This window comes from Antrostomus carolinensis, unplaced genomic scaffold (assembly GCF_000700745.2).
Source record: "Antrostomus carolinensis isolate BGI_N321 unplaced genomic scaffold, ASM70074v2 scaffold18482, whole genome shotgun sequence".
NCBI classification, from domain to species: domain Eukaryota; kingdom Metazoa; phylum Chordata; class Aves; order Caprimulgiformes; family Caprimulgidae; genus Antrostomus; species Antrostomus carolinensis.
This window is the reverse complement of record NW_010301786.1, coordinates 37,325-64,391: the sequence shown is the minus strand read 5'-3', so window position 1 is coordinate 64,391 and position 27,067 is coordinate 37,325. Positions and strand designations below refer to the sequence as shown.

At 35.4% G+C, this 27,067-nt stretch overlaps 1 protein-coding gene across 1 annotated transcript in view; it reads right to left on the bottom strand.

Moving 5' to 3' along the window:
• Positions 1 to 717: 717 nt before the first annotated feature.
• The window catches only part of DICER1 (dicer 1, ribonuclease III), a 45,751-nt gene continuing 19,401 nt past the window's right edge, over positions 718 to 27,067 (bottom strand). The window contains exons 10-28 of the mRNA XM_010163607.2: positions 26,171 to 26,303; positions 24,885 to 25,127; positions 24,633 to 24,787; positions 23,111 to 23,243; positions 22,571 to 22,646; positions 21,305 to 21,444; positions 18,698 to 18,877; positions 17,657 to 17,870; positions 17,122 to 17,275; positions 14,715 to 14,897; positions 14,322 to 14,427; positions 14,046 to 14,221; positions 12,997 to 13,756; positions 11,548 to 11,703; positions 6,867 to 7,749; positions 4,565 to 4,833; positions 1,836 to 1,998; positions 1,666 to 1,741; positions 718 to 1,382 (exon numbers count right to left, since the gene is read on the bottom strand). Coding sequence (XP_010161909.1) covers positions 1,217 to 1,382; positions 1,666 to 1,741; positions 1,836 to 1,998; positions 4,565 to 4,833; positions 6,867 to 7,749; positions 11,548 to 11,703; positions 12,997 to 13,756; positions 14,046 to 14,221; positions 14,322 to 14,427; positions 14,715 to 14,897; positions 17,122 to 17,275; positions 17,657 to 17,870; positions 18,698 to 18,877; positions 21,305 to 21,444; positions 22,571 to 22,646; positions 23,111 to 23,243; positions 24,633 to 24,787; positions 24,885 to 25,127; positions 26,171 to 26,303 — 4,366 coding nt within the window. The 3' untranslated portion in view covers positions 718 to 1,216. The remainder of the gene's footprint in view (positions 1,383 to 1,665; positions 1,742 to 1,835; positions 1,999 to 4,564; positions 4,834 to 6,866; positions 7,750 to 11,547; positions 11,704 to 12,996; positions 13,757 to 14,045; positions 14,222 to 14,321; positions 14,428 to 14,714; positions 14,898 to 17,121; positions 17,276 to 17,656; positions 17,871 to 18,697; positions 18,878 to 21,304; positions 21,445 to 22,570; positions 22,647 to 23,110; positions 23,244 to 24,632; positions 24,788 to 24,884; positions 25,128 to 26,170; positions 26,304 to 27,067) is intronic.

Sequence of the window (27,067 nt, the reverse complement as noted above, 5' to 3'; positions counted from 1 at the left end):
AACAGCACAGCTTTGGTAGGTGAAATATGCATGCAACTCTGAAAAGTACAGTAAGAAATTTATGTGGAAATATCTCTAAGTGTAAAGGTGCTCTGTTTGTTAAATACGTAACCAATTGACTATAAAATCTGCAGCATATTTTAGGTGTGATATGTCTAAGGTTATTTTGTTAGAGTGACAGTTTGCACTGTGCAATTATTCATTACTGTTTCCAGTATTGGAACTATCTAGCTTGCAGGTTTGTGTAAAACTGGAATTTTAGCCAAAGACCATACTTTGTTTATGGTATAAAAAAAACTGTAGACTAACCACCTCCTCAGAATTGTTAAAAATAACCTAATTACATATATATGAATACAATTTCTATTATAATCCTGTAATAAGTCACAGCTATAATAATGAGTTGTACTGTAAATATAGAGCTGTATCATTGGAAAATACATAATAAAATGAAGGGAATGTAAAACTGTTTGTTCCAAAAAAGATCAGAAATTAAAAATTATTCATGAGGGTTTATTTATTTTTAAGGCAAGAACCTTCTTTTATGCAAGACTGTGTGGCATAAGGAAACTGAGGCTTCATTCTACCAGTATGCCAGCCATTTCAATTAAAATCTGTCCCTAACAAATAAGTGCAATAATGATTGGGAATGCCATCTTAATGTAAAAAGATGACATGGAGAGAGGAGAAAAAAAAAAAGAAAAAGAAAAAGAAAAAGAAAGAAAAAAGGAGAATACTGGCACACTTATTCTTTCTTATACCAAATCATCCAGTACAGTTTATCAACTGCTTTATGACTGGCACTAGTGCACAGATTGAAGAATTTCAAGATTACTATATATAAATCTAGCAACTGCATTAGGCGTAAGCTCCCTGGCTTTCTAACACTAAGCAAAGCTGTACTGACAATAAAAGTAAACCAAAAAGACCTGACAACAATTATTCTGAACACTTGCTAAATGTCATCATTAAAGCACTCTCGTGATTAAACAAAGCAGAAGTGAGGAAAGAAGACAAGATTGTGTTTGCGCAAAAAACTATAACTACAATTAGTTCCAAAATTTTATACATGTTAAATGTTTTGTTATCTATTCTGTTATCAAACAAACTTTAAACTCTGTCTTCCAATTTGTTCCTCTCAACATCAACATTTTTAAAAATTTGCTTTATTTGTATGTGTTTTTTTCCTCCATTTTATTTATTTTTAAGAGGAGTCTCAGCTGTTTGGGACCTGAGGTTGATTTGCTTTGAGGCTTCGTAGTGCTCTTCTCGCAGCTGCAGATTTGGCAATCCTGTAGCTTCTGCCAACACCTTTAAACTTTCCTTTTCCTACAACTTCCACTGTTACTCTGACCTTTCCATCGTAAGTTCTTTCTGCAGGACTGCAAAAACACACAAGGATTACTTACTGCCTAGGCAAGTTAATGTGAAATAAGAGACCTACATTCTCTTTTCTACAGAAGTTAAAGCAGTATAGTTAAATAGAAATCATTACTTTGCTCAGAAAGTTGTGCAAGGAAAAAAAAAAAATCAGTGAGCACAATGATCATGCTAGTGCAAAAGAAATTAAAAATAATTAACAAAATTGAAAAATCCTCAGTAGTTTATGAGGCACAGCTTAAAAACATTTAATGGCAGCATGTACCAAATTAAGTCTATTCTTACCTAAATTTGGCTGTCTCTGGCTCCATCTCCAGCAGCTCTCGCACTGGGGAACGGGGCACATTAGCAGAAAATTTTTCTATTTGAAGGAAAAAAAAAAAAAATTAGTTTTGTTCTCTTCACAGCAGATGGCACTTAATTTTTTATTTTTTTTTTCTGAAAGCTGACAATACCTATTAACGGCCTCATCATTGGATAGTACACTTGCCAAACCATTTCCAAAGACATTCCACTATCCATGTAAATGGCACCAGCAAGGGACTCAAATATATCCCCCATGGCCTTTGGTACTTCAATGTCTTCCTCTTTTTCTTCATCTTCTTCAGATCTTCTGAGCTGTTTGTAATTAAAAAAAGCCGGGGGGGGGAAAAGGGGGAGAGAAAGAAGGGGAGGAGAAGAGAGAGAAACAATTGCTTCTTTTAAAATAAAACAAAGATCTTCAGAAATGTAAGATCTCTTACATCCTATCCTGAGCTGCTTCCTTTAAGTTTTTCATTGACAACTTTCCACAGTGAAATGGTTCTTTTATTCCCCAATGAAATCAAGTTGCTGGATATATCATTTTTCAAATGTGGAAAAAAAAAAAAAAATCCCAAACACCATCGCATACAGAGACTTTACATGCTTTGTGAATTCCTCCTGTAATAATTCTGTAGGATTTCACCATGGGTCTGTTTTTTCCAATAAGAAACAGACTTGGCTCTATCAGTTAATACTAGAAAGCTACTCGTAACAAAGGAAGAATTCAGACATCTCATAGAAGGAGACTTTAAAATTTGCAAATCTAACCTCTGGATGAAAGTTGGACGTACCTTTCCTTACGTCTTTTACCCCAGAACACAAGCATGAAACAAGCATTAGCAAAATAAGTTGTTAGTAACTGATAACCAGCAACATCAGACTGAACTAACAGGCACACTTAGGTATTTTTTTTAAACGTAGCAGGCAGTGTCTTCCTCTATGCTACTAATTTGTGACAACAGTCTTTTACTTTATTAAAACTAAACTCTCAGTTTATATCTTAAAGGTCTTGAGTTAATCTAATCCTTTACTAAAAACATCTCCAATACATTTAACAAAGTAACCTGAAAACAACATTTTTGACTATTACTCTGCCTAAAGAAAAATGAGTTTCTCTGTCTTTTCCCTCAGCAGCTACCCTCTCACTCCATTTGGCCTCTCTGTGGGGATTAAAACCCGATTCAGTCCTCTTCAGAGTCACCATACTACTTCATAAACTAGTCCCACCCAATATTTCCACCTAAAATAAATCAAAGAAGTCAGACCTGATGTGTACACATTCCAAATGGGAATTTTGATCTTAAAAACCAAATTCAACTGTTTTGAATAGCATATTTCATACCAAGTGCAAACTGAAGCACTTTTGAGTTACACTGAAATAACAGAAGGAGAAAGAAACCAAGAGCTATAAGGCAAGGGACAACAGATGTTTCAGGAGTGAGATTTGAAAAAAGAAAAGCAGATGACGTGGAGACACACATGGAAACCAGTCTAGCTGGCATGAATTGCAGAAACAAAGACTCTTGCATTAACTCTGATGAAATAAGAGTTTCAGTAATTCAGTGCCAGACCAAGATAGGGAGCAGGCGTAGGGAGAGTGAAACAAGAATTTTATTTGAAACAGCTATCACACAGTTTGGTTGCAACTTTGGTGGAAGTTTCTAGGCAATCTTTCTGCATACTAGCAGAAACTGAACAAAGCTAAAAATCACTACGAGTTCTTAAAATAAGTTTTTAGCCTTTTCATACTCATACTGTGAAGAAAGCAAGAAGGATAACAGAATTTGATCCTCTGATGAAAATTAATTTATATTATCAAAATTCCAGTGACAAATTTCTTAGTCAATGTTTCCTGAATCTTCCCATAAAACATAATGGATTTCACTCTTCAACAGAGTGCAATGGCTGTAAACACATATATGTAACTGAAGTATTTTGATTCCCAAGCTTTTAAATTGTGTATCAGAAAGAAGAAATTACTAAAGACAATGATAACATGTTTATTTAGTGCTGGAGTATTCTCAGACGGAGACTGGTCAGTTTTTCAGAAGACAAACTATTAAGGATAATGAGAAAGTCCATCTCTTCCAGGACTCTGATTAGAATTTGACTCGCAAGGCCCTTGCTCTCATACATTTTCTGAGCAGCTTATCTAAATGAGTTAGTTTTAGTCCATACTCTAGCAAATAAACATTCATTATCATTAGCTTTCCTGCACAGCAGATATGATCTGTGTTTGCAGGTCTTCAGTTATACTATTTTTCATGTGGTTTATTTGAAAGATGCATATAAAGTTTCCCTGGCCAGCAGATACAAAGGCTTTAGGTTCAGATCAAACACACTTGAGTACACTGCAGTAACACCTGCTCCAGAAGCAATCATCAGAAGAGAAACAGTGGAAATCTCTGTCAGTGTGCTACATTAAATAGTCCCAGCATTGTGCCATGGTAGTACTGTTCATGATGTTGCATGGATATCCTATCCCGAGTCAATATTATGTGACTTAGTAACTCTTCATCACAATTTTATGATATACTAGTGCTTCCAATCCGTCAGCAAAGAAAGCAAGCTAAGTGTTTTCCCCAGCCCCCATGTTATTCTAACAACACCAGAAAAGCAAAACAGTGACTGAAATCAAGTGTCATAGAAAAATCAAGAGATAAACGGGTTCCAATTTAATTATTTTCTGAATGTTATTTACTTTATACTTTCTGGAGATTGTATTTTACTTTGCATATTGCACTGCACACTTTATTACTGGGAGCCAGCCTCTTGGCTGCTGTGTGCATAAAACTAAAACACTACAAAAATGTGCACCATGCTGAGAAATCCAGTGACATGCTTCAATTCAGATACTGAATGCACTTCTACTTTCACTAACCTCAGAATCCATTCCTTGCATTTCATTCTTTTCCATTTGAAACTGCACAAAGTCATCAATAACATGAAACAGTTCAGGAGAGACAGCTTTGAAGTACTTGTGGTAGTCATACTTTACAGCTAATGATGCAAAAATGGTATTATTGACTAGAGCAGATCGTAGGTCAGTAAGAACTCCTGGAGAGTGTTGCCGTGGGTCTTCATAAAGGTGCTTGGTTATGAGGTAGTCCAAAATTGCATCTCCCAGGAATTCTAAGCGCTGGTAACAATCTTAAAGCATTGGAAATAAAAGAATGTATATCACCACAATTAAGTTTAAACACACACACATTCTTTCCAGGCCTTTCTGGATAAGAGGTCTGGTACACTGCCATGTAAATTTCACAAACTAACCAGTGTGCAGAGAAGATAATTTGGCTTTTTTTAAAACAGGTATCTTTGTGTTTAAAGAGATTGTTATTGAATTATTTAAAAAACAAAAAGCAAAACAAACAAACAAACCAACCAAAATAACCCAGAAAAAAAATAAAAGTTATATCTAATAATAAAGCCACTTCTGAACTAAATGTTAACTTGCCAGGCAAGGGAAATACTTGTGTTTATAATCAATTAATGCTTTTACCTAAGATCTTCACATTATGCTGAGAAACATAAAAAAGTAAAACCAAGAGATTCTACCAGCAGGATGATCTGAAAATGATAACAATTAAATCTCAAAAAAATTAATAAAGAAATCAATGTATTAAAAGCAGGGGAAACAAAATCTGAGATTTTTCATTTAATTTTCCATACATTTAGACTTCTCAAAAAGCATTGAACAAAGATTCTCATTTAGAATAGGTCTTTTAAACTGGAAAATAAAATTGCCAAGCAGCCTTTGCTGTTTGAATTGACAGGGGACACAGTAATGGAGAGCTATGGAGGTCTATTTTTACAATATAAACAAAAGCAAAAGCCCCTCTTAAAAGCAAACAGGGGTAGGTGGGTAAAGGAAGGAAGACAAAATTATTACAAAAGTAACATGAGAGTGAAATGGCTAGTACCAAGTTGCTTTTATAGCAGCTGAACCTAAGATGCTGCCAGATCTCAATTGCTAGCTACTCCTTAAAAGAAAATGTTACAGGTAACAGCAATTCGCAGTTTTCTTACTTGGTAAATAGAAATGGAATAAGAAGTTGTTGCTTTCAGCAACGTAATTTAATCTAGACAGTATGCCTCACGGTTTTCTCTTTGTTATTATATATATAAAATAAGGAATCAACCACCTTCTATGTTTTGTGCAATATTTCTAAAAAGTAAATATATATGTGGGTAATATTATCTAGAATGAAAAAGGAAAGGAGTGTTTCTGTGTTTTATCAGAACTGATTCTCAACGTAGCAACATTTCAAAATTACTTATTTTTTAATTAAAGCAGAGCTTTCCTACTTCTTGGAATAAGGAACCAATTCACTACAGGGAAAAATTCAGACTGCTGACTGCACAGGAATTTGCCATTCACTTCAAATAAGGCTGGAATTTTACCATGGTTTATTTTTAATTGCATATTATCACAGGAAAACATTTAAAGTTTTAGAATGAAAGAATACTAAATTAAGTAGTATAAGCAAAAGTAATTCAAGAAGATTACAGAAATACAAATTTGTACTGCTGTAAAATCTTTTATGAGATTGTGCACAGAAACATTAAGCAGTTAACCTGAAATTTATATTTAGTCTGGTGTAGTCAACTGCTTCAAACTTTGACTTTAAATATTTACTCAATAAAATGCCTAGACTTAAATTAAGCCTTCCAGTTCACAACTTCAAACGGAACTCTCCATATTTTGCTATCCTACAGGCTATTCAGCTAATAAAAGTTGTATAGTCTACTTCCCATCTTCAGAAGTACAGTAAAAGGGTAATATTCTTGGAGTTATGGAATAAATTTGCTACATATATTTGCAAAAATGATCACTACTTCTAGAAGTACACTGCAGTTTGGTTCCAGAGTTCTACAAGAACTTATTTTAGCTAAATGAGGATCTAATGTCAGTCATATACAAGCAGTGATACAGCACCAGAGACGAAAAATGCTGCTTTTTCCCAAAACTTGGTTAGGCTTCAGTAACTCTTGCATCTCGTCAAAATATGACTAATAATTTGAGATACAGCTTCAACAATTATCCCCCTCTAAATAAGGGGCAAGATATTATTTTCTAGGATTTTGTATTCAGAGACTATTGAGTTCTTAAAGTAACACGATACCTAAAAAAAGACTACATATGGGAACACAACATATACAGCTTCTTCAAGACAACTTACCAGTAATGGTATTATAATGGTACGAGGCATGAGTAAATGCCTGAAGAAGATAAGCCTTGTTCTTAAAACTGTAGTTTATTTTCTTCTCAAAGTTTTCAAAACCAGAAATAAGGTGATTTAGGGTTTTTTCAGCATCTGGGTGATCAAACATACACCTCGGTGGAATCTTCAAACAGCCATACTCCAGGTCTTTATACAGAGAAGGCTCTGAATTAGCTACAGAAGCAGAAACTGAGTTCGGTGAAAGATTTTTCTGCTCACTGTTACAATTCTCTCTGGTAGCACACAAAGTGCCTTCCCAATCAGTCTTTTTAACTACAGGGAGCACCTTCAGCCCCAATGAACACAGGAAAAGCTGAGCAGCTCTTTCACCACAGCTGGTCAGGTAGCAGCCCAACAGGGCTTCCACACAGTCTGCAATGCTTTTGTCAGCAATACACTGCTCTGTATGCAAGTCATAGGAGATAGATTGTTTTCCTGCATCAACACCACAGTTTTCTTCTGATGGATTCCAGAAGCCCACTACAAAATCATCCTCTTCAACAGCCTTGCTAGGATCCAGATAGCACATAGCATCCCAAGAGCTATAGTCAAAATCATCAAAATCTGACGAAAACTGAACGTTACCCAGGGATGACTTTTTGGGCGCTTTCCATTCATAGTTTGAATCAGTGGTTGAAAAGTGTGAGAGAGAAATTTTCTTCACAAAAGCCCCAGATCCCATTAACATATTATCAATGAATTTGATATGCTCCTGATCATACTCCAGAAAATCATCTTCAAAGTCTGCTTCTTCCTTGGATAACCTCCACATTAGGCCTTCGTCCTCTTCATCATCATCATCATAATCAAGTTTACCATTAGCCAACAAGTTCTCCTTTGTCTATGAAAGAACACAAAAAATACAGTACTAAAGAGGGAAATAAGAAACTTTTATTCCAGAACTGTCAGAAGAATAAGATTTGAATAGTATCTGCTAATAGTAAGACTGTTTTTTTTCATTAATGTTCCTAATTACATTGTCTGACCAATGCACAATACAACCTCAATTAATACTACCATTCTGAGGTTAGAATAATGGTCTTGGAATAGAAAAGCTTTATTACTAACCTATAACAGCATACATTCCACATATAACATGCTGCATTTCATAGGAATTCGTGCTTAAGCTTGAATGTGGTGCACATACAAGAATTTTAAAACCATTAAACATATACTTGCACACCAAGTAAACAGAAGAAAGAATTCTAAATTAACAAATTTAGAGAAGTACATGAAACAGTGCATCCTTCTCTCTACATGTTTAATCAATGTAATTCTGAAGATTCTTTCTACATTCTTCTATGGCAAATACTAAGAGGCTTGCAGGGTTTACTACAGTCAGGATAATCTCAGTTTTGGGACACAAAAATGGAAAAAGCAATTAAATAACTGTCTTTACCCTCGTCCTTTAACAATCATCACTTGAAACAGCAAAATACATTGATTTATGCTCTCAAACATAGTTTGCTATAAATTAATTCTGTCTACTTGGCAAACTAGTAGAAAGTAAGTTTACTGAATCAGTGTAGGTGATTTTTATACTACAGATCACAAATGAGAGTCTAATGCCCATTAGTTGGCAAGAATATAACACTTATGTGCATGACAGTCTTGACTGTATGGGTTGGAGGCTCAGTAAGTGATCTTTCTGTTTATTAGATGTTAGATATAGGCCAATTTTGGTTCTGTAAGAATTATTAACTTGCACTGCAGTTTTTAAATACAAAATCTCTCCAGTTTGTCACACATTGAGTATTACCAGAATTTCAATATAACAGGTCTAAGAATGGAAAAGCAGAAAAAATAGCACACTTGTGTAATATAGGTTTTGTTTGTTTTCAAACTGAATATTAACATATACATTAAATAACAAAGTACAATAATAACTCAATGCAAAGGCAACTAGTATTAATCCTATCCTTCAAACAAGTACATATTTGTTTAAATTTCGGGGGTTTTTTTCAGGCTATACTTACAGCCTTCGCTAATTAAAAGAAAAGTTGAAGTTGTCACCAATTTTCTGACACTTACATACATACCCACAACAGTAAAGCTAATGAAGTTTAGGTCTCTTCCCTGCTCATGTTCAGCAAATTGGTACAGACTGATGCAAATTACAAATTGAACACAGATATGCTCAAGCTCTACAATGCTGTACAATTTGCCATGGCTCCAATCCAGGAAAGCACTTGAACATATTATCTAAATGTACAAGTAGTCTTCCTAACTTCAAAAGCACTACCCAGCATCACCGATGTCAGTGGGAATTCTGACACTGAATTTGATAGGAGCAAGATCAGATTCAAAGTGCTTTTCTGGATTGGGTCCTGAAAGCCAACACCATTTTGAATCAAGTGAAACAGCCAATATCTGCCCTGTCTGTGATGCCACACTGTAGGTCTCAGTCACTTAATCTTCCAAAAATCTGTGAACCAGATGCTACCACTGGGGACCTCTCCCTTTGGGCCAAATGTACAACTCTCTAGAGGTATGGATGGGTGGCAGCTGTAAGGTGCACTAGGCAGCACTTTAAACCATCTAAGGATCAAACAGATCATGACATTCCTCATCAGGATGGAACAGGCTTAGTCAGGTTTAGTAAAGGAGAGGGGTGATGGGGGAAGAGGCTACAGAAATTCATAGTTTAGAGATTTTGCCAAAAGAATTTTTGCTGTTGTAACTACCATGCCACGTACACACAGCAGGGACTTCTGTAACTTTAACTGATCAGAAAGAGATAGCAAAACTTGCTTTGAAATAGTTATTTTTGATACCAGAAGCAGTATAATGCTCAAAATTAGATTAATTTAAGCAGTCCCAACTAGAGCTAGTGCTGACTTTTTCTTGTTACACATCACCTGCCATATCTATCGCTGAAATAAAAATACACTCTCTGATGACTGTGTATTCATATCCATCATATGGATGATTCAAAACAGGTTCACAAAGATTTAACAAATGATAACTTTCATTTTTACTACAATTTCATTCACAAGTTTCTTAAAATCAATTTTAATTAGGATAGCTAATGTAGCTGTCCTGCTAACATTGCCTAAACATCACTTTTTTTACTAAGGGAAAAAAAAAAAAATCTAAGTGATGGGGGAAAAAACAGTAGGTAAAGGAGCCAGGGAGCAATTCTGATAGTTGATTTTTTTCATCATTAGACAGCACTTCAAAAACAAATCAGCAATGAACCCCAGAAGAAAAAACCTTTCCTTAAAGAATACTTGATTGAGTTTGAGTAAGTTATGGCCACTTACAAGCTGAAGATAAACAGATGGAAGGGTGCTTTTTTTCATGCCTTTTGGAAATCTGCTATTTGATCAAATGAAGAAAGGAAGATCTTTCCCCTTAATAAAGCTTGATAACACAAACACAATCAACATTTGACTAGGATGTTTTAGTAATAATTTGTCATAATGATATAAGATTTCTAGCCCCAGTCATAGACCACCAGCCCATGCATGGAGAATGAAAATTATACTGAAGAAAGCAAAATAACTACTTGGCACAAAAACCCCCCACTTCTTAGTTGCATCGCTGTCTGCATTTTGGTCTGAAATTGTGTGGTTTATTCACAAATAAACAGTGACTAGCAAAGAGGAAGAGGCCACTGAAAAGTTACAGAGAACTGCAAGCTTTTTAAAAGCAATGATTAGCTCCTGTCCCAAATGTGCTCTTTATTTTTAGAAAGGTAGAGCAGTAAGTCTCTTTGAACTGAAGTCTTGGCAAAATACAGAACCACAATAATCAGGTTGTTTTATTCTGCAATAAATATTTATTTGCACAGTACATTTACCTAACAGTCCTCTCATGTGCCCTCTGGTGGTTCTACAATCCGAGTGTGGTCTTCAGAATTGGGGGAAAGAAAAAAAACCCTCCACACCCTTTCCCTGACCTCCAAACTGGCCTCAAACACTTAAAGATGATGCTACTGACTGGTGCTATCAATGATGTTTCTTATACATGCACTTTTACTCTCAACATACAACGAGTTTAGTCAGAAAATAATTTGAATCATTCCTCGTTAAGAACTGCCATTCTGAAGTTTTTGGTGATAGACAGTGAGGGTGTCCCAGCCAGCACTGTATTTTGGATGAAAAGTAGCTCTCAGTCATACCTATGGTTTAGCTAACAGCAACCAAAATTGAACATTTTCTCAAGATAGTTCTAATCCTCATTCTGCCTCAGCACTATGAAAAACAGCAACTCCTCTTCATACAGTCTATAAAGGTGAACTCACCATTTATTAAAAAGCAGTCTTCTGCCTACATGTATAAAACAGCAAAATTAGTAATGATAATTCCTTTTAAATTTTCAGAAAGAAATGTCAGAAAAACTTCTGAAAGCATACTAACTACAAGCAAAAAAAGGGTTTTTTCTCTGCTTTTCTAGTAATATATAAACTAATCATTGGATGATGTTCAGTAAATTTCCTTACTTCAGGTTCTAGCCAGGATCAGTTTTCCCCTCATTTTCCATAAGTTATAGTGAAGTTTTAGAAAGGAAACAAAAGACACAGATTTACTTTTTTCCTGAAAACATAGCAAAATATCTGGGGGATGGGAGGAGGTAGGGGTGAGAGAATGCAGAGAGATGAATAATTATTCCTCAATGGAGTGAAAGAAAATCTTACCATTTCATCTTTCTCCCACTTATCAGTGTTGCTCTTGTCCTGGTTTACTATATAACCAGGAGGAAGCCAGTTGACTGGGGGATCAAAAATCGACACCACCATACGACTAGGCAGTCCTTTCTTTTTTCCAAGGCGATACAAGTTACAGTTGCTGACCTTCAAGAAAAACATTCTGGTAAACCTCTGGACACACATTTATGTAGAAATAGGTTAAAATGCAAAAGGAGTAAAACAATTTTACACATCAAGCCAGATCTTGTCCCATTATGCATTTTCTCTAGTTCTCAAAAGGGAATTCAGGCTTCCTTAATATAGTACAACCAATTCACAGCAAGGTACAGATTTTTTTTTTTTTTTATTTATTTTTTAAGATCAAGTATATTAGGTGTGACAATTTCAGTTAGAGAAATATGACATATTAGATTTTCATTTCAGAATAAAATTATTGCTACTTTTAAAATAATAGTAAATACAGCCTGTACAAATGTCATTAATTACCAGTATTAATAATCAACATTCATACTAGATTTGGAATAAAAAATAATTGCTATTATGGGTAGATTGATCTAAAACTTGGCAGTAGCGAGTGTTTTAACAGTTCTGTTTTTAAAGTCTTGAAATTTGAACTTGATTATTCAATCACTTCCTTTATTTGAACTGTGCAATTTATTTAGCACTCCTTATTTTCCAAGATTAACTATTCAATCATTTTTTTCCTCAGTGATGCATTTCATTAGAGGTAAACAATAAAATCGTTAACATTTAATTCAAGCTATCACGTTACGTGCGGAAAAAAAACCTGAACAAAACAAATTTTCACATGATTGCTTATTCCAGAATTTTAAAACAGCTACAGTAGAACTTAAGACTCTGCTCACTACTGTTTATACTTACTTTAAAATACACTTTCAAAAGTTTTGATGCAACAGTTCTGTAAGATTTTTTGTTGTTTCATTTTAAGTGTTCCTATAAGATCATGCTAATTTTTTTTCAAGGAAAGTAGCTTATTGAGGATGGGGAAAAAAAAAAAAGGAAAGGTCAAATAAAGCTACAACCTAAGGCTCTGTGCTGCTAACTCTCACATCTTCATTGAAGCACTCCTTTTAAAGAGCTTCTATTCAATACAGCTCTAGTGTTCAGTCCAGCAAACATCCTCACTAGCCCAAAACTTTTAGTTCTATTCAGTCCTGTCCTTGCTTAGGCTGGTAATCAGCTGGTTTAAATTTCAAAACAAGCTGTAGAAAACAGTTTCAGTCAATCACAGTCCCAGCAACAGTAATCCTGTAGTCCTGCATTTTTATTCCTAATATGCATGCTACCCAACGTGTAATCAGTAAAGCTGTGGAATTAAATCAACCTGTTGCCATTCACTCTTCTAGTAAAATTTTTATATATATGGTTTGTTACAGCATGCCTTTTATATCACCTCAATGGATTGTTACTACTTACTTTTTTGCTTCTCATATACGACAGTCGTCCCTCATGAGCATCAGGGTAAGTGCAAAACAAGTATGTAGTGATGGCATGTTTTAAAAATGAATCACCAAGCATTTCTAGCCGCTCCAGATTAAATCCATCACTAGCATTTGAAAGAGTCAAAGCTTGAAGAATGAGACCAGGATTAGGACCGAGAGTTTTTGAGGAGTACCCATTGGAAGGGTTCTTTTCAGCATCTGCTCTGTCTTTTGAAAGATTAATAGCTTTTGAAGCACTGGTGGTCACTGCCATTTTGGGGCATCCATCTGAGGTAGATCTGTTACTCAGTAGAGTACATTCATTGCTGGGCTTGGGCTGGTTCTCACTGCTGTACAAATTCTGAATGGGATATGAGGTAGTTGGTTGTACAGGTATTTCCTGCCTGCAGTAATTCAGCTGATTTCCTTGGCAAAAGTCTCTGTTAACTAAATCACAATTGCCATTGGCAAGATTTTTATTATAAGAAACACCATTAATTGCTGCAAGTTCTGCCGAGACATCAATTTGGATTTTACTGGGTGACTCATTGAGCAATGTTCTGTAATTCACAGACATTTGGTCATGGTTTTCTGCAGAAGAGGTTCTATTAGCACCTTGATGTGCAGCATTTTCAGGGACTACAATTGTGCTGTGCTTACAGTAATTTTCATTCTCTACTAAAGAGGAGTTAGGAATAGAGATGAAGGATTTGCTGTCAATAGACTTTTTCCATCCGAAGTCCAAGTTAGGATATCTGTAAAGATATATGCTGATTTTGTTAACAAAAAAATATTACCACAAGACAAGACTACTATATGCACATACATGTTTAAAACAATACATATTCTGAAAACAACAGTGACTGCAGCACCTAACTTCACCATTCACAACTGAGTCTGTTAAAACTATGTTGCACTGAAAACAGACACGAGATAAACAAAGGGTATCAGTTTTAAATTCATGCAGTAATGATGAAGCTTTCACCTTGTTTTCCAGTCAAGTCAGACATGATATTGAAAAATGCAAATTGAAAAAATACATACCTGAAATCTGCAGGAAGTGATTTAACCCCTACACCAGCATCAGTGGCTGTTTGAGCTCTTAGTTCCTCTGCTGTCAAAAGGCAGTGCAGGCGATAAAGTATGCTGGGAAGGCAAACTGCTTTTCTCCACAATGATGCTGGAATAGGATGTATAGCACAGAGTTCTGGAACCAAGATCTGGGGAGTGGAGGGGGGAAGAAAATAATTTTACCTGTAAATGTAGTCATCAGATCACCGTTAAGAGAGAGGCAACTTGAAACAGATACTTCTGTTTTACCTGCTTATTCTGCAAACTTTCCCACTTCGCTTTCCTCTTCTCAGCACTGCTTAGTGGAAGTGCTTTCCCCTTCTGATTCAAATGGCGAGGAGTCAAAAGATTAAGTCTAAAAACCATGTAAAAATAGTTTAATGTCAGTACATAATTGATGAACAGAACTTACTAGGCTAATTTTTTAGAACTGAAGTGATGACTTATTCTTAGTATTCAAACTTAGTGTACTGTGAAGTGACAGCACAGTCACCTCTGGAAAAAAATGGACTCAAGTTACAGTTGCTATAATGTAAGCTAAGTACCCCTCAAAAAAAAAAAAACAACCCAAAGCCAGTAATTATTTTGGAAAACATAAGCCCTCAAGCTACAAACATCAGACACAAATATGACTGTTGTTACCTTGAAGATGTATGGTCCACATCCAGCAGTGGCTGGTTGAGATTGGTCAGGTCAAGATTATACTTTGTTTTATAATATTCAGCAAAAGTTTCATATTCAGGGGAAGGGAATTTACTGAGTGGAGTAAGATCAGTGTATACATCAGCTACATAGAATCGATGAGGCTGATCAAAATTTCGATACCTAAAAAAAAAAAATAATAATAATAAAAAAAAAAATATATATATATTTTGGCATATGTTATAGCACAAGCCTTACCCTAAGGCTAAGTTCATCATGTTCTAATGTGGACAGGTGATAAACTCTTAAATAACTCACTGGAGGTTTTTGGTTGATGGGGTCTTCTACTGTAGAAACCATCTGTTTAGCTAACTCAAATACTAAATGAGAAGTGTGCTATAAGATAAGGAAGAATGGAATCAATCTATGGAATTCCACCTACAGAAACATTTAAATTAAATGCAGGTTTTGTGTCTTCAATATCTAATACAAAAATCAAGCTCTCGACAACAATCTCCAAGAGTAATGCTACAACTGATAATTTCTTAATTCCAAACACCTAATAATCAAACTTTATAATTTGGCTTTTTAATGTCTAGTCTTCTGCGTGCTAAAATCAGCAGAAATTGAGTTCTACTGCATACAAAGATTGTACTACTTCTAAACTGGCATTTTAACCAAGTCATCCTCCAAATAAAGTTAAAACACAAAACTTTAAATATCTAGTAAAGTAAATTCACAAGCCTTCCAAGGACAATACTGTTCTTGTAATATAGGCAGAATGTTAGGAAAATAAAGTCAGAATGCTGCAACACCTTTATTGTGGCTACTGATGCTCACTGGATACTATGGCAGTAAAATAATAATTAAAAGTGCACAGGAAAATAATAATTAAAAGAAATAATTAAACCAACATGCAATATTTAGATTTGCATATTAGCTTATTTCATACTTTGATCTGCTGCATCTATCATTTTAAGCTCCTATTCAAATATCTAAATAGACATCTCTAAATAAAATTAATACACTATTATTGAGTCTTTTTAGTTTTCTTCCTAAGAGAAAGATTGAGAAAACTTTATTCCCAGGCTGTCTGACCTTCTTCCTTGAAGAACATGCTGGACAAAGGAGCTTTCAGAAAGTCCTTTTTTCTTATCTTATTCACAATCATGCCTATTCTGAAGAATTCAATCAGAACAGTACCAATACACAGTCACCATCTTATGCTGCCCATGAGGAGCTTACAACCAAGTAGGATAGAGAAGGACAAGCACATATTTCTACCATTTTATGCTGACTGAAAACAGAAGTACCTGAAATTCTGAGATTTCTTAATGTATGAAGCAGTTCTCATAAGAGATGTACTCAGCCACCTACCCCAGCCCCGTCGGGGGGGGGGGGGGGGGGGGGGGGGGAAATAAAAAAAAAAGGAAGGGAAGGGAAGGGAGAGGAATAATAATACAGCTTTAGGCACTGTGGCCAGATCTTCAGACAAGTGAAATCCCATAGCTTTGCTGAAGTTCAGCAACTGTGGTTGCTAATTCATACCACCTATCAGCTACTTCTATGGCATTAACTCTGATCACATCAAGTAATGCTTATACATAGTGATGGTTTGTCACCACTTTTTTTACACTAGCATTTTACCACAGTATTCATCAGCACTGGAAGGAAGGCATTTAAAGAAGAAAAAAAAAAAAGTCTAAACACAGATGAAGCCAAAACAAAGTATTAACATTTATCTTCCATTTATATTCTGCAACTACCATTGTTTACAATATACTAGCTACAAGCACAAGACAGTCAGTCCAATTTCTTTTTTCACATCATGCCAAATATGATAAAGGGATTAATTAAGTCTCCACAAAACCTACCAATTCTGAAGAAACTTTGCATATCCAGTACATGAAGTGATGTAAATTTCTCCTCTAAATTACCATTCAATAGAAAGACTCTTTTAACTGATCTTTTTCACTTGTTATTTTTTCCATCTACCAACACCATGCCTTCCTTTAGCTGGTTTTTGGTGTGAATAAGCAGTAACCAAAGAACAGGACTCCCACTCAATCTTCCAAATAAAGATTTGTTTCAGTAGGCCAGTTCTTGATGAAGTTGCAATGTTTTATAAGAATACTACGCAAGTTTTGTGGTGAACTCTGCTATTCCTAATAAAAAAGTAATGAGCCTTGGGAGGTCTAAGCATTTCAATCCTACTATGTAAGATTAACTGTTGACTAAAAAAAAAAAAAAATCTTTAAATTATTTGATACACCACCAGATAGCTTCAGATTAATAGCATACATTTCTTACAAGCAATTCTGTTGCAGATAATAATAACATTCCCTGTATTTCAAGTGTTTGTATAAATACAATAGGTACATACCTGAAGTAAAGATACAATACTCACCGTGGAATGATAACTGCATCCTGGTAATCTTCTAACTTGAAAATAAAAGGCATTTCTTTTGTGTATTGTGTACTGGGAATGCCTGTACGTGCCTCAGATTTCTCAATGTCTTCCATAAACTTAAAGTCAATGTCCAAAGTGCTGGAGTCATCAACTTAAAAAGGAAAGTGTGTAACTTGGTTATTCAGGGGAGAGTTTTCCAAGCTAAGCTTTTCTAGGAAGTTGGAAATGACAATTTTTTTTCTTATTCTATACACATATTTGATTATTAAAAAGAAAAAAATATTAAAAGGAGACATACATATGATTTTAGACCCTTATGTAGTCTGCTGAAACAGATTATAAATCAACTCACATCACCTGGTTAAAATTTGGAATTGTGAAGAAGTAACAAAAAAATATCTGACAAACTTCCATACTATCACATATTGTATTATTTCTACAGCTGACATCTGAAATTGAACATAAACATTAACAAACATGTTGCTAAAGGAATTCAAAGTGAATATTTAGAAAACAAGAGCACTCTTCTTACCAACATTAAGAGGTAGAACACAATAGGCTGAATCAGCTTCTGTGGGTTTGAACTCTAGTGCAGGTTTCTCAAGACGAAGAATATGTGAAAAAATGTACTGGTGGAGTCGCGTTATCAGCTCAAGCATTTGCAGAGACAGAGTAAAACCAGATTTCTTAAGCTCAATAGATATTGTAACCTCTCCAGAGCGAGTATACACAGGAAAGTGAGGAATCTAAGTAAGAAAAAAAAAAACCCAAAAGAAATCAAGAGAGAAAATCCAGAGTAGGATTTCTCTACAAAGTACCAATTATTTAGTTCACATGCTGAGGCAGTGGTTGCCTGACTCTGCAGCAAAATTTTGACCTTTGATGACCTTAAATTATAGATGAGATTTTGAAGGCTTAAAGAATGACTGATTATTTTTTTTAGTAGTTTTCCTTGTGTTTAACAGCTCTTCTCTTTATGAAAGATCAAGTAAAAATGGAAGCTGAATTTTCCATTATGAAGAAAACCAGCAATATTCCTGAAATGTTTTCTTCTGCAAACAATAGAAAGTATAATTTGAAAAAAATCTTCCTCAGCTGAGTCTCATCCACAGAAAATGCCTTTCTATTAACGACTTTCTAAAGCAAGAGGTGCCAATTTCAATTAACATGGCCTACTTTTTCTGCTGCTGCAGACTAAGAATGCTGAGAACACTTGCTACCACAGCTTTCACGTAGACAAGGTAGCACTGCAGGCCATCTCTGTAGCCGATATGCCACTCCTATCATACTTCATACAGAAAAGGAGGAACATTTTTAATTTGCCACTGCAAAATAATAAAAAATAAAATGTAAACCAAAAGTTTGGCAAAAACAGAAGAGATTGTTCCACCATTAAAGACATAAAATGAAGTGGTGACTGGACTGGATGGATAATGTTGCTTATTTTCTGGAGGTTACTTGATACAAGCAGTACTTATGGTCACTTCCAACTCTTCAGTCTAGGTGTGGAGAATAAGCAGAAAACGCCGGGTTGTAAGGCATGTAGAATAAGGAAGGGTGCTAGATTAATTACCTGAGGTATAGGTTTGGCTGTCAATATGCCAAAACATCTTGTTGTATCCTCAGGAGGATACAGCTTTCGTCTCCTGAAGTTGAGCTCATCAGGTAGAGGAGTCGTTAACACCATTCCTATTACATACAGGTAACAGGGCTGATCAGGTTTAGGATAACTGTCCCTCAAACATTCTGGAATCTAAAAATCAAAAAAAAGAAAAGAAAGCTAACATAATAGAAATCAGCAAAATTCACCAGAAGACTACTCTTTGAACAAGAATTCACATGTTTATTTGGAAAGGTATTGCTAAAAATGAGGAATAAAAAAAAAATTAAGCTGGACTTAAGCAATGTTTTATTTCTTAAACAAAATGCTTGGTCAGCAGCCTGGCCTGGCAGCCATGAGATCTGCTTGACCACTTGCATCAACGGAGCACGATGCTCCCAGATCTTCCTTTTTGCCAAGAGGCAAATTCCATTACATTCCTAAACCTCCTCTGTATCCATCCTGTGTAAGAAATGCAAGTCTAACTGCAGAACAGAGAGCACTTCACCATAAACACAACTGAAGTTTTGATGCCAATTTCCATATTTAACCAGTAACTCTGAAGTACACTTTATGTTCAAGGTCTTTGACCTTAACTGGGGGGAGTGGGGGGGGAAGGAAAGAAAAATAAAAATGTGCGTGCACAGGAAAAATCCTACATCCCAGTAATTCAATTCTCATATAAGCTTAGTTGAACTTACAGCTTCATTAACATGGATTCTTTTTCCCCGGAGAACTGTTTAGAAGTAGCAAAAACGTTTTTTATATACTTGGGACAAATACACAAACAAAATCTGGTGCATTGCCCTTTGCCCAGGCACTACACTGGAGAAGTTTTCTAATAACAACCTAGCTTGCAGATGTGAATATTCACAACAGCCACAAGCACTTTTAACTCTGATGCACGTATTTGTCACAGACCTTAAGAAACCATGCTTTATGTTTGGTAGCAGTTCCTCACTTTGTAGGTCTCAAAATCCTCCTGTTTATCTAAAAGTAAATTGCAATACATGTAGTGCTGGATTTTAAAGTTATACTGTAGCAAAACTATGGCTTTGGCTTAATGGAAAATTACTCATAAGTTTAATAACTGTATTAAGCCCAAGAGGACCTTGTAGACCTTCAACATTTGCCAAAGCTTCTTTTCCAGATGTGAAAAGTTGGGACAAAAGCAAGGGAAAGTATTCTTGGATTGTGTATTAAAAAAAAATAACTGAGAAAGAATAATGCATCACTTGACAAATCAACTCCTCTGAATGAGAGATACCATAATTGTGCATTTAATGAACCACCCCTATTCCAACAATCACTAGTGAGGTAAGAGGACTCAGAAAGGCACTTGGAACAAGAAGCACCAAGAAACACTGAGCAAAGATTCAAACTGTTTGTGAAGTTCTGCAAGAAAAAGATTTTCTCATCTGTCATTCTCTCTGTAATACAGTCTGTGATGACATAGTGTCCTTTTCTAAAATTTCCTAGTGACCGATTATTTAAACCACTGATAAAACTGGGGCATGTGGGAGATGCCAAGAATGGAATTATGAAGGGCTATCAGCATAGCTGACGGCTGCACATGACTATACAACACAGTGCTGCAGCCTACTACTGTGAGTGTACGTGCTGACACTCCTACATGGTAGCGACCCAAGGCTACCGCTTTCTCCATAAAATGCAGAGATTGCCAGAAGCTACTGTTCAATGTATCCTGAATGAGTTACCTGTCCTATTGAAAGGACCTTAGACAGAACCTGTAAGAACTGAGAGGGAGAAGGAAGGTTCTGGAGTTGTTGACAAATAATCTGACAAAGCTTCTTTTCTCTATTTCTTTTCAAGTATTTGACATTCCCCCATAAATACTACTTAAGAAATCCAATTCTACAAAGTGATGTGGCTAAAACCTGTTGTAGCAGATCTAAGCATAAGTTACTTAATAATACAGAGCTACAGCAAGTATCTTATGTGATCACTTTAACACATTAAGTATAATATTTAGAACTACTTTAAAATTAAAAAATATTAAAAGTATACTTATTTGATATTCTAAGATTTAAACCAAAATTTATAAAATTCTATGTTCAACCAGTAAAGTTACCAAACTAAACCAAGCATCTTTAAAAAATTAAATAAATACATAAATAAATAAAATTCTGTGTTTAGCACCTGGCAGATAACTTTGACCCCTGGGCATCTCCTTCAATCTTCAATTATTTGTCTAGAAAACAAATAATTCTTCCTTTCCTCTAATATATTTACCAGAAAACTTAAAAGATTTTAGTTTATTAATGCACGACAAGTTTTCCTCCCAGTTATTTCCATACTAGGCTAATACAGAGTCAACAAGCTTTACAAGAGGAGTACATTCTTTGAACTAGGGGCACGCTTCCAAAGCGTATGGTCCCATAAGCTCATTCAGATAACAGTCCAAGCTTCCAAACAGTTAAAACTGCATAATATTTCTACCACAAATGCAAGACTTGTTGTAAAAGATTCTTATCATATAAGATCAGAAGTTGGCAATTTTGTTTTATCAGCATGTAAAGCATTTGATTGGCGATATGGACAGCAGTGAGTGATACTAACAGCTTTAGGATAGCACTGTCTTCGTTTTGTAGAGCCTGGCCTTCCTGGAACACTGGTTTCTTCTTCATCATGTAAATCAAGCTCCTCCTCATATTTAACCGTTTCTTTACCAACTGGCATCAAATGATCATCCAGTTCACCTGAATATTATGAAAGAGTACAAAGAAATAGCGTTATGAATAGTCACATCTTGGTTCCTTCATACTATGAAGCAGATATGATTGCTCATGAAAACACCTCACCTAAGTTTTTAAAATATACTTAGTACTGCAAGGCTCTGAAAGTGTAACTTTGGGGAAAGTTTTTTTGTGATAAAGGTTGGATTTTTGTCAAAAATACATATCTACAGTAAAAATTTTAATTAATTTTTAATTCTAAAATGAAAATATAAAGGAAAATAAACTCTTTTTGCCCATAAAAAACAACTAGTGACTGAAATACTCTTTTAAAAATTACTCACACAGAGTTATGCCAAGAAAGAGGGAACAGTTACATTTCTGTGTCATTCTAAAAAGAGAATTAATTACTGTTGAATGTGCACTCTCAACACTGAGTTGAGTCATCATGGTATTACTCTTGGATACCTTTATTGGTATGAATTCAGTGATCAAAAGGTTTAACCCAGACAGAAAAAAATAAAAACCCCAGATCTACAATTTTTTTTTGCTTAAAAGATAAATACTTCTGTACTTCATCAAAGCTCCCATAACATGGCATTCTCTTTAAAACATTCCACAATAAAGAATATGCTCCATTACACTTACTAGAGACAAGAGAGCTTAAGTAATCCTACAATATCCTATTTTTAAAATGTGACTTATGATACAACAGAGAATACAGCAAAGTTAGAGCTGTATATTTTATATTTTAATTTGTTACAATTGACTTTAAAAAACAAGGGGGGTTTGGCTGCAGGATGTAGTCCCTGACCTACAATAAATATCTTGTAGAGAACAAGACTCGTTTCCCCTTTATTAAGTATATTTTAGGTCAAAACCTGTGTCTTGTATCACCATTGCATTTGCTGTTTAAGACAAAATATGTTAAATAGCAAGATACCTCTGGAAAATTTAACTTTCACTTACAAGGTGTAAGCTACATCAGTAAGTACATGACGTGTACTTACTGATCACATCACAAAACAAGGTAACAGAAAGGAAGCTATACAGATAGCTATAGCAGAAATGAATATATACAGGTACCATGTTCAATTTCTCAATTACAAAACATTCTTTACCAAAGACGTGTTGCTTTTCCAGTTCTTACCAATTTTGTGCAGTTTTTCACAGCAAATAAGAGCTACAACTCTCTCAGCCAGTCTTGCACAACTCATTGGAGGACCCTATAAACATTTACATATTTCTTAAAAATTTTGGTTGATTAGCACATCATTTATTAAACACATTTAATTAGTTTAATTTAATACAAACATATTAGGGAAGCAAATTTGTTTTTAAAAAATGATGGCAATTTTGTGGAGATATTCAGGCTTATGTTGTTTTTCTACAGAAGGCAAAATCACAAGAACTTTAAAGGACATTTTCTTACAACTGATACATAAATGCATAAAAAAACAAGACATTGAGAATAAAATCTAAATAGTTTTGCCTTTGGAATAAACAGTAACTGCTGGAAAACAGATTATAACAGAAACAAACAGTGATCTAAATATAGTTACAGAGCACAATACAGGAAAAGAAAGAGTTATTTTCATTAAAAACATTAAACTAATTCTAGAAATGTGACAGACACATCTATAAGAACATATTCACTTATTTCCATGCTTTTACTTCCCCAGATACCTACAACAATTGAAGCTCGAAGAGGTGAGTTGATTGGCAGGTAGAGAGTAGAGTAAAACGTATGATCAGGTAGTTCTCGGGTTTTACACTTGGGAGCCAGGTGTGTAAATGGATCACTTGGTAATCTAGCGCAGTACCTAAGTTGACAAAACATTTTACAAATCATCAAAACCTACAAATTGAAACCTCAGCATATTTCAGTGGAATCTTGTCTTACTGGTGTAAACAATACAGAAGATTACTTCAGGCCATACTGAGCACTGCAAGGGCACACTACTGACTCATATTCCACTAACTACTGAGCAGAAGCCCTCCAAGTCCTTTACTACAAAGCTGGTCTCCATCAAGGTGATTCCAAGGTTGTAATGACACATGAGACTATTCCGTCTCACGTCCCAGAGTTTGCATTTCTATTTGTTTAATCTCTTGAGTTTACTGTTGTCCTATTCCTCCTATTTGTCATGGTTCCTCCTCTGAATGGCAGCCTTTCCTCCACCACACTCACTTCTCCCTCTCTCAACTTGGTATCAAATGCATATATGGTGACGTTGAACTATACTGGACCTCCTAATGGCCCATGGGTAATGCCACATATAACCAGCTGCCAGCTAGCCTGTGAACCACCTACCATTACACCCTTCGAATCTGACTACCAGGTTTTATTTACCAGCGAGTCCACCTAAATGGTCTGCATTGCAAGAATTGGCTACTTAGGTACTAGAGCAATTGCATCAAAAGCTTTTGACTTTCACTGCTTTTCCCCCATTCACAGAGTTAATCACTTCATCACACAGGATACAAGGCTGGTCGGGCAAACACCGCCCTCAATAAAACTGTTGACTGCTGCCAACCTCTTTTTCCCTTGTGCCTGGAAACAGCTTCCATGAGGACTTAGTCCATAATATTCCATATGACTAAGATAAAACTGACCAGTCTGCAGCTCCCTGGGTCTTCCTCCATGACTTTTTTAAAGTGTCATAACATTTACCTTCTCTTCTCACGGAGGACCAACTCTGATTGCCATGGCCTTACAAAGATGGTATTTGGCTAGCTCCCTTGGAAGTTTACCATCCTGTCTCATGGACTTGTATTATGTTCAGCTTACTTTGGTTTTGTTTTTAAACATGGCAACAGACTGCTATTACAAATAGGCATATTAGAACTGGAAGATTTTACTACAGCTTTAACAAGTCACTTTGATTTATTTATTTTTAAAGCTAGCTCATTAAGAGCGAGGAAAAAAAAAAACCCCAAATCATCTTACTTTTAAAATAATTTTGAAACTGAGTGTTTTCATAGTAGCTTTTAATTGAATAAGAATCACTATCACTACATTTATTATCAGAGCTAGAACCTCTGTAGGAGAAAGAGACAAAAAGTAAATTATCCCTTCAAACTACTGAAGATCCTGTCAAGATTCCTAAGAGGACACGTGTACAATGCCCCAGCCTATGCTTCCATGTTGTGAGACAGAATAAGAAACTTTTAATAGAAGATAAGTAGTAAAAAGTGAATATGCCTCTTACCTATTTATGTGTCCAATAGCAGTGTTAATAGTAACTCTTGGACTGTTCTCATCTGGCCTCAACACATAGGGTGGAAATACATCATCATCATCAACAATGGGTTCAGTTTCAGTTTCACTGGTATCAACAGATTTTGAACATTTGTTTCTGAGGATCTTAACATTTCAAGAACAGAACATGATGAGAGACTTTTCCCTTAAAAAATACTATGACACATTTAACAAAACCAGGCACATTCCTTTGACCTCATACCTTCTCAATCGCTTTGTATGTCTTAAGATCTTCCTCAAAACTTTTGATTTTGTCTGTGTCTGCTAACATAATGTAATTGGAAATTGGTGCTCTAGCTCTTCCTTTTGACTGCACATAGGAACGGTATTCTGTGGGCAAATCAAAACGCACCACCAAGTTGCATTTTGGTATGTCAACGCCCTCTTCTACAATACTAGTAGCAATAAGCAGGTTAGTCTCATGTGCTCGAAATTTTCTAAGAACCTGCAAAAGTAACGAAGACAAATTTGAGAGAGTAGTCCGAGATCTGTTTCCATCATCAGATTAATCAAAAATCAATAAAAAAAAAAGGTGAGTGGATCAGACATTCAAAAAACTTGTCTAAATATGCAGATATAAAACTATTACAAAAAACCAGAAACACAGCAAGACTATTTATCAGAACAGGCAGATTTTTAGGAATCAAATCTAGTATGCAGAATTACATGAGTCCAAGAAGCTACTACAGCCACCAGCAATGGAGAGGATCCCACCTATTTATTTAGTTTTTCAGCTGCAGTATAAAAAGAAAATGCTGCTTTGAGCACAGCACCTTTTCTAGTCATTTCTGAGGTTGAAACATCCTTGGGGGATGGAGCACATTCTAGGGCTGGTAATTCTGATATTTATACCATTTACTAAACAACACTGAGGAAAGGGTTGTGGTTTTTTTTGGGAGGAGAGGGGACAGAGGGAGGTCAGAAGGACAATCCAGCCAGGGGTGAGGGATAAATGCATTTGCTTTCAAAATACTTTATGTGCTTTAAGTGACATAAAAATAATGGTGTTTTATATTTATATCATTTAATGATGTATCACATTCATTTATAGCAAAGATAATTATTAAAACCAGCTTAACTGTTGAAAATGTCAGGAATTTTTATTTTCTTCACAGTATTACTGTACTACTACTGTGTTACTACTAACCCAATGCAGAAAAATTAGATGGTCAATGATCTGACTAGACACAAACATGATTTTACATGTTTACAAGTTTTAATTTCTGTTTCTGTAATGCAACATAGCAATGTCTCCAAAAATGGTTTGTTTTTTCTAAATTAAGAACATGTGTATCTCCGATACTATGCTTATTTGTTAAGCCACAGGTACTCCCTGAGCTTCCAATGACTATGCCCCACCCTCTGCCTGCTGGTTTGGCTTATTTTTAAAGACATACACACACACACACACACACACACACAAAGAACAAAAAAACCACAAAAGATTCTGAAGGTACTGCTAGTTTCAATTATTTTTCTTGAAGTTACCTCTTCCTGTTTTCTGAATTCTACTTCCATCTGCTTATTACGAGGCTGGTTCTTGCCAATGCCATGTCCAGTTATAAAATTGCTACTGATGTAAGCCAGTTCTGGATCTTGCTTGCCAGCTTCTTTTATCAACCTAAAAATAATACATGAGTTTTTAGAAGTCACACAACCCAGAAAATGGAAGACAGTCTTTTGTTTGCAAGACCTACATTAAAAGAAAAAATGGGAGCATGACAATTAAGCCATGCTAACACATAAACTGACCTTAGTCTTCTCTAAAAACACTAGTTCTAGTGAAAAATCTCTGTAAGGACAATAAAATACAAACAGCATGAGTATGCACGCATCACACGTGTTTCAGATCTATCATGGTAAAGCCAGGTATTTTAAAATCAGTTTATTACTCTAAGTCTTCCTGTTGTTACACCACCCTACTCACAACATTTTCTGTAAATTATGACTGATTTTAGCAGAAAAACCTGTAAATACTCCCTCAAAGTAGTTTTCCTCAATATAAAGTGTTAATTTTCAGGTTAAAACATAGATTGTTATTTTCCTTAATATTACAATACATATTCTGTTCAAGTATTCTAATGACAAAATGTTGACCTGTTTTTCTAAAGAGTGATGCTAAGCCTACCCAGTGAGATGTTTAGTACTTTTGGCATTAACCCAATGAACCTACAATCGGAGGATTTAATCAAATTCTTTAAAAGGAACACTGAACAGGTAGATGAGGATCATACAAGCTCTCAGTTTATTCCCCTACATCCTTCTTTAGGTTACAGAAGCAGAAAAGGCTGGCTTCTGCAGTGTTTTGATTTCATGGACAAAGCAGAAGACTGCTCATGTATAATAATGCACTAGTTCTATAATAATCTAGAACTAGGCATTCCT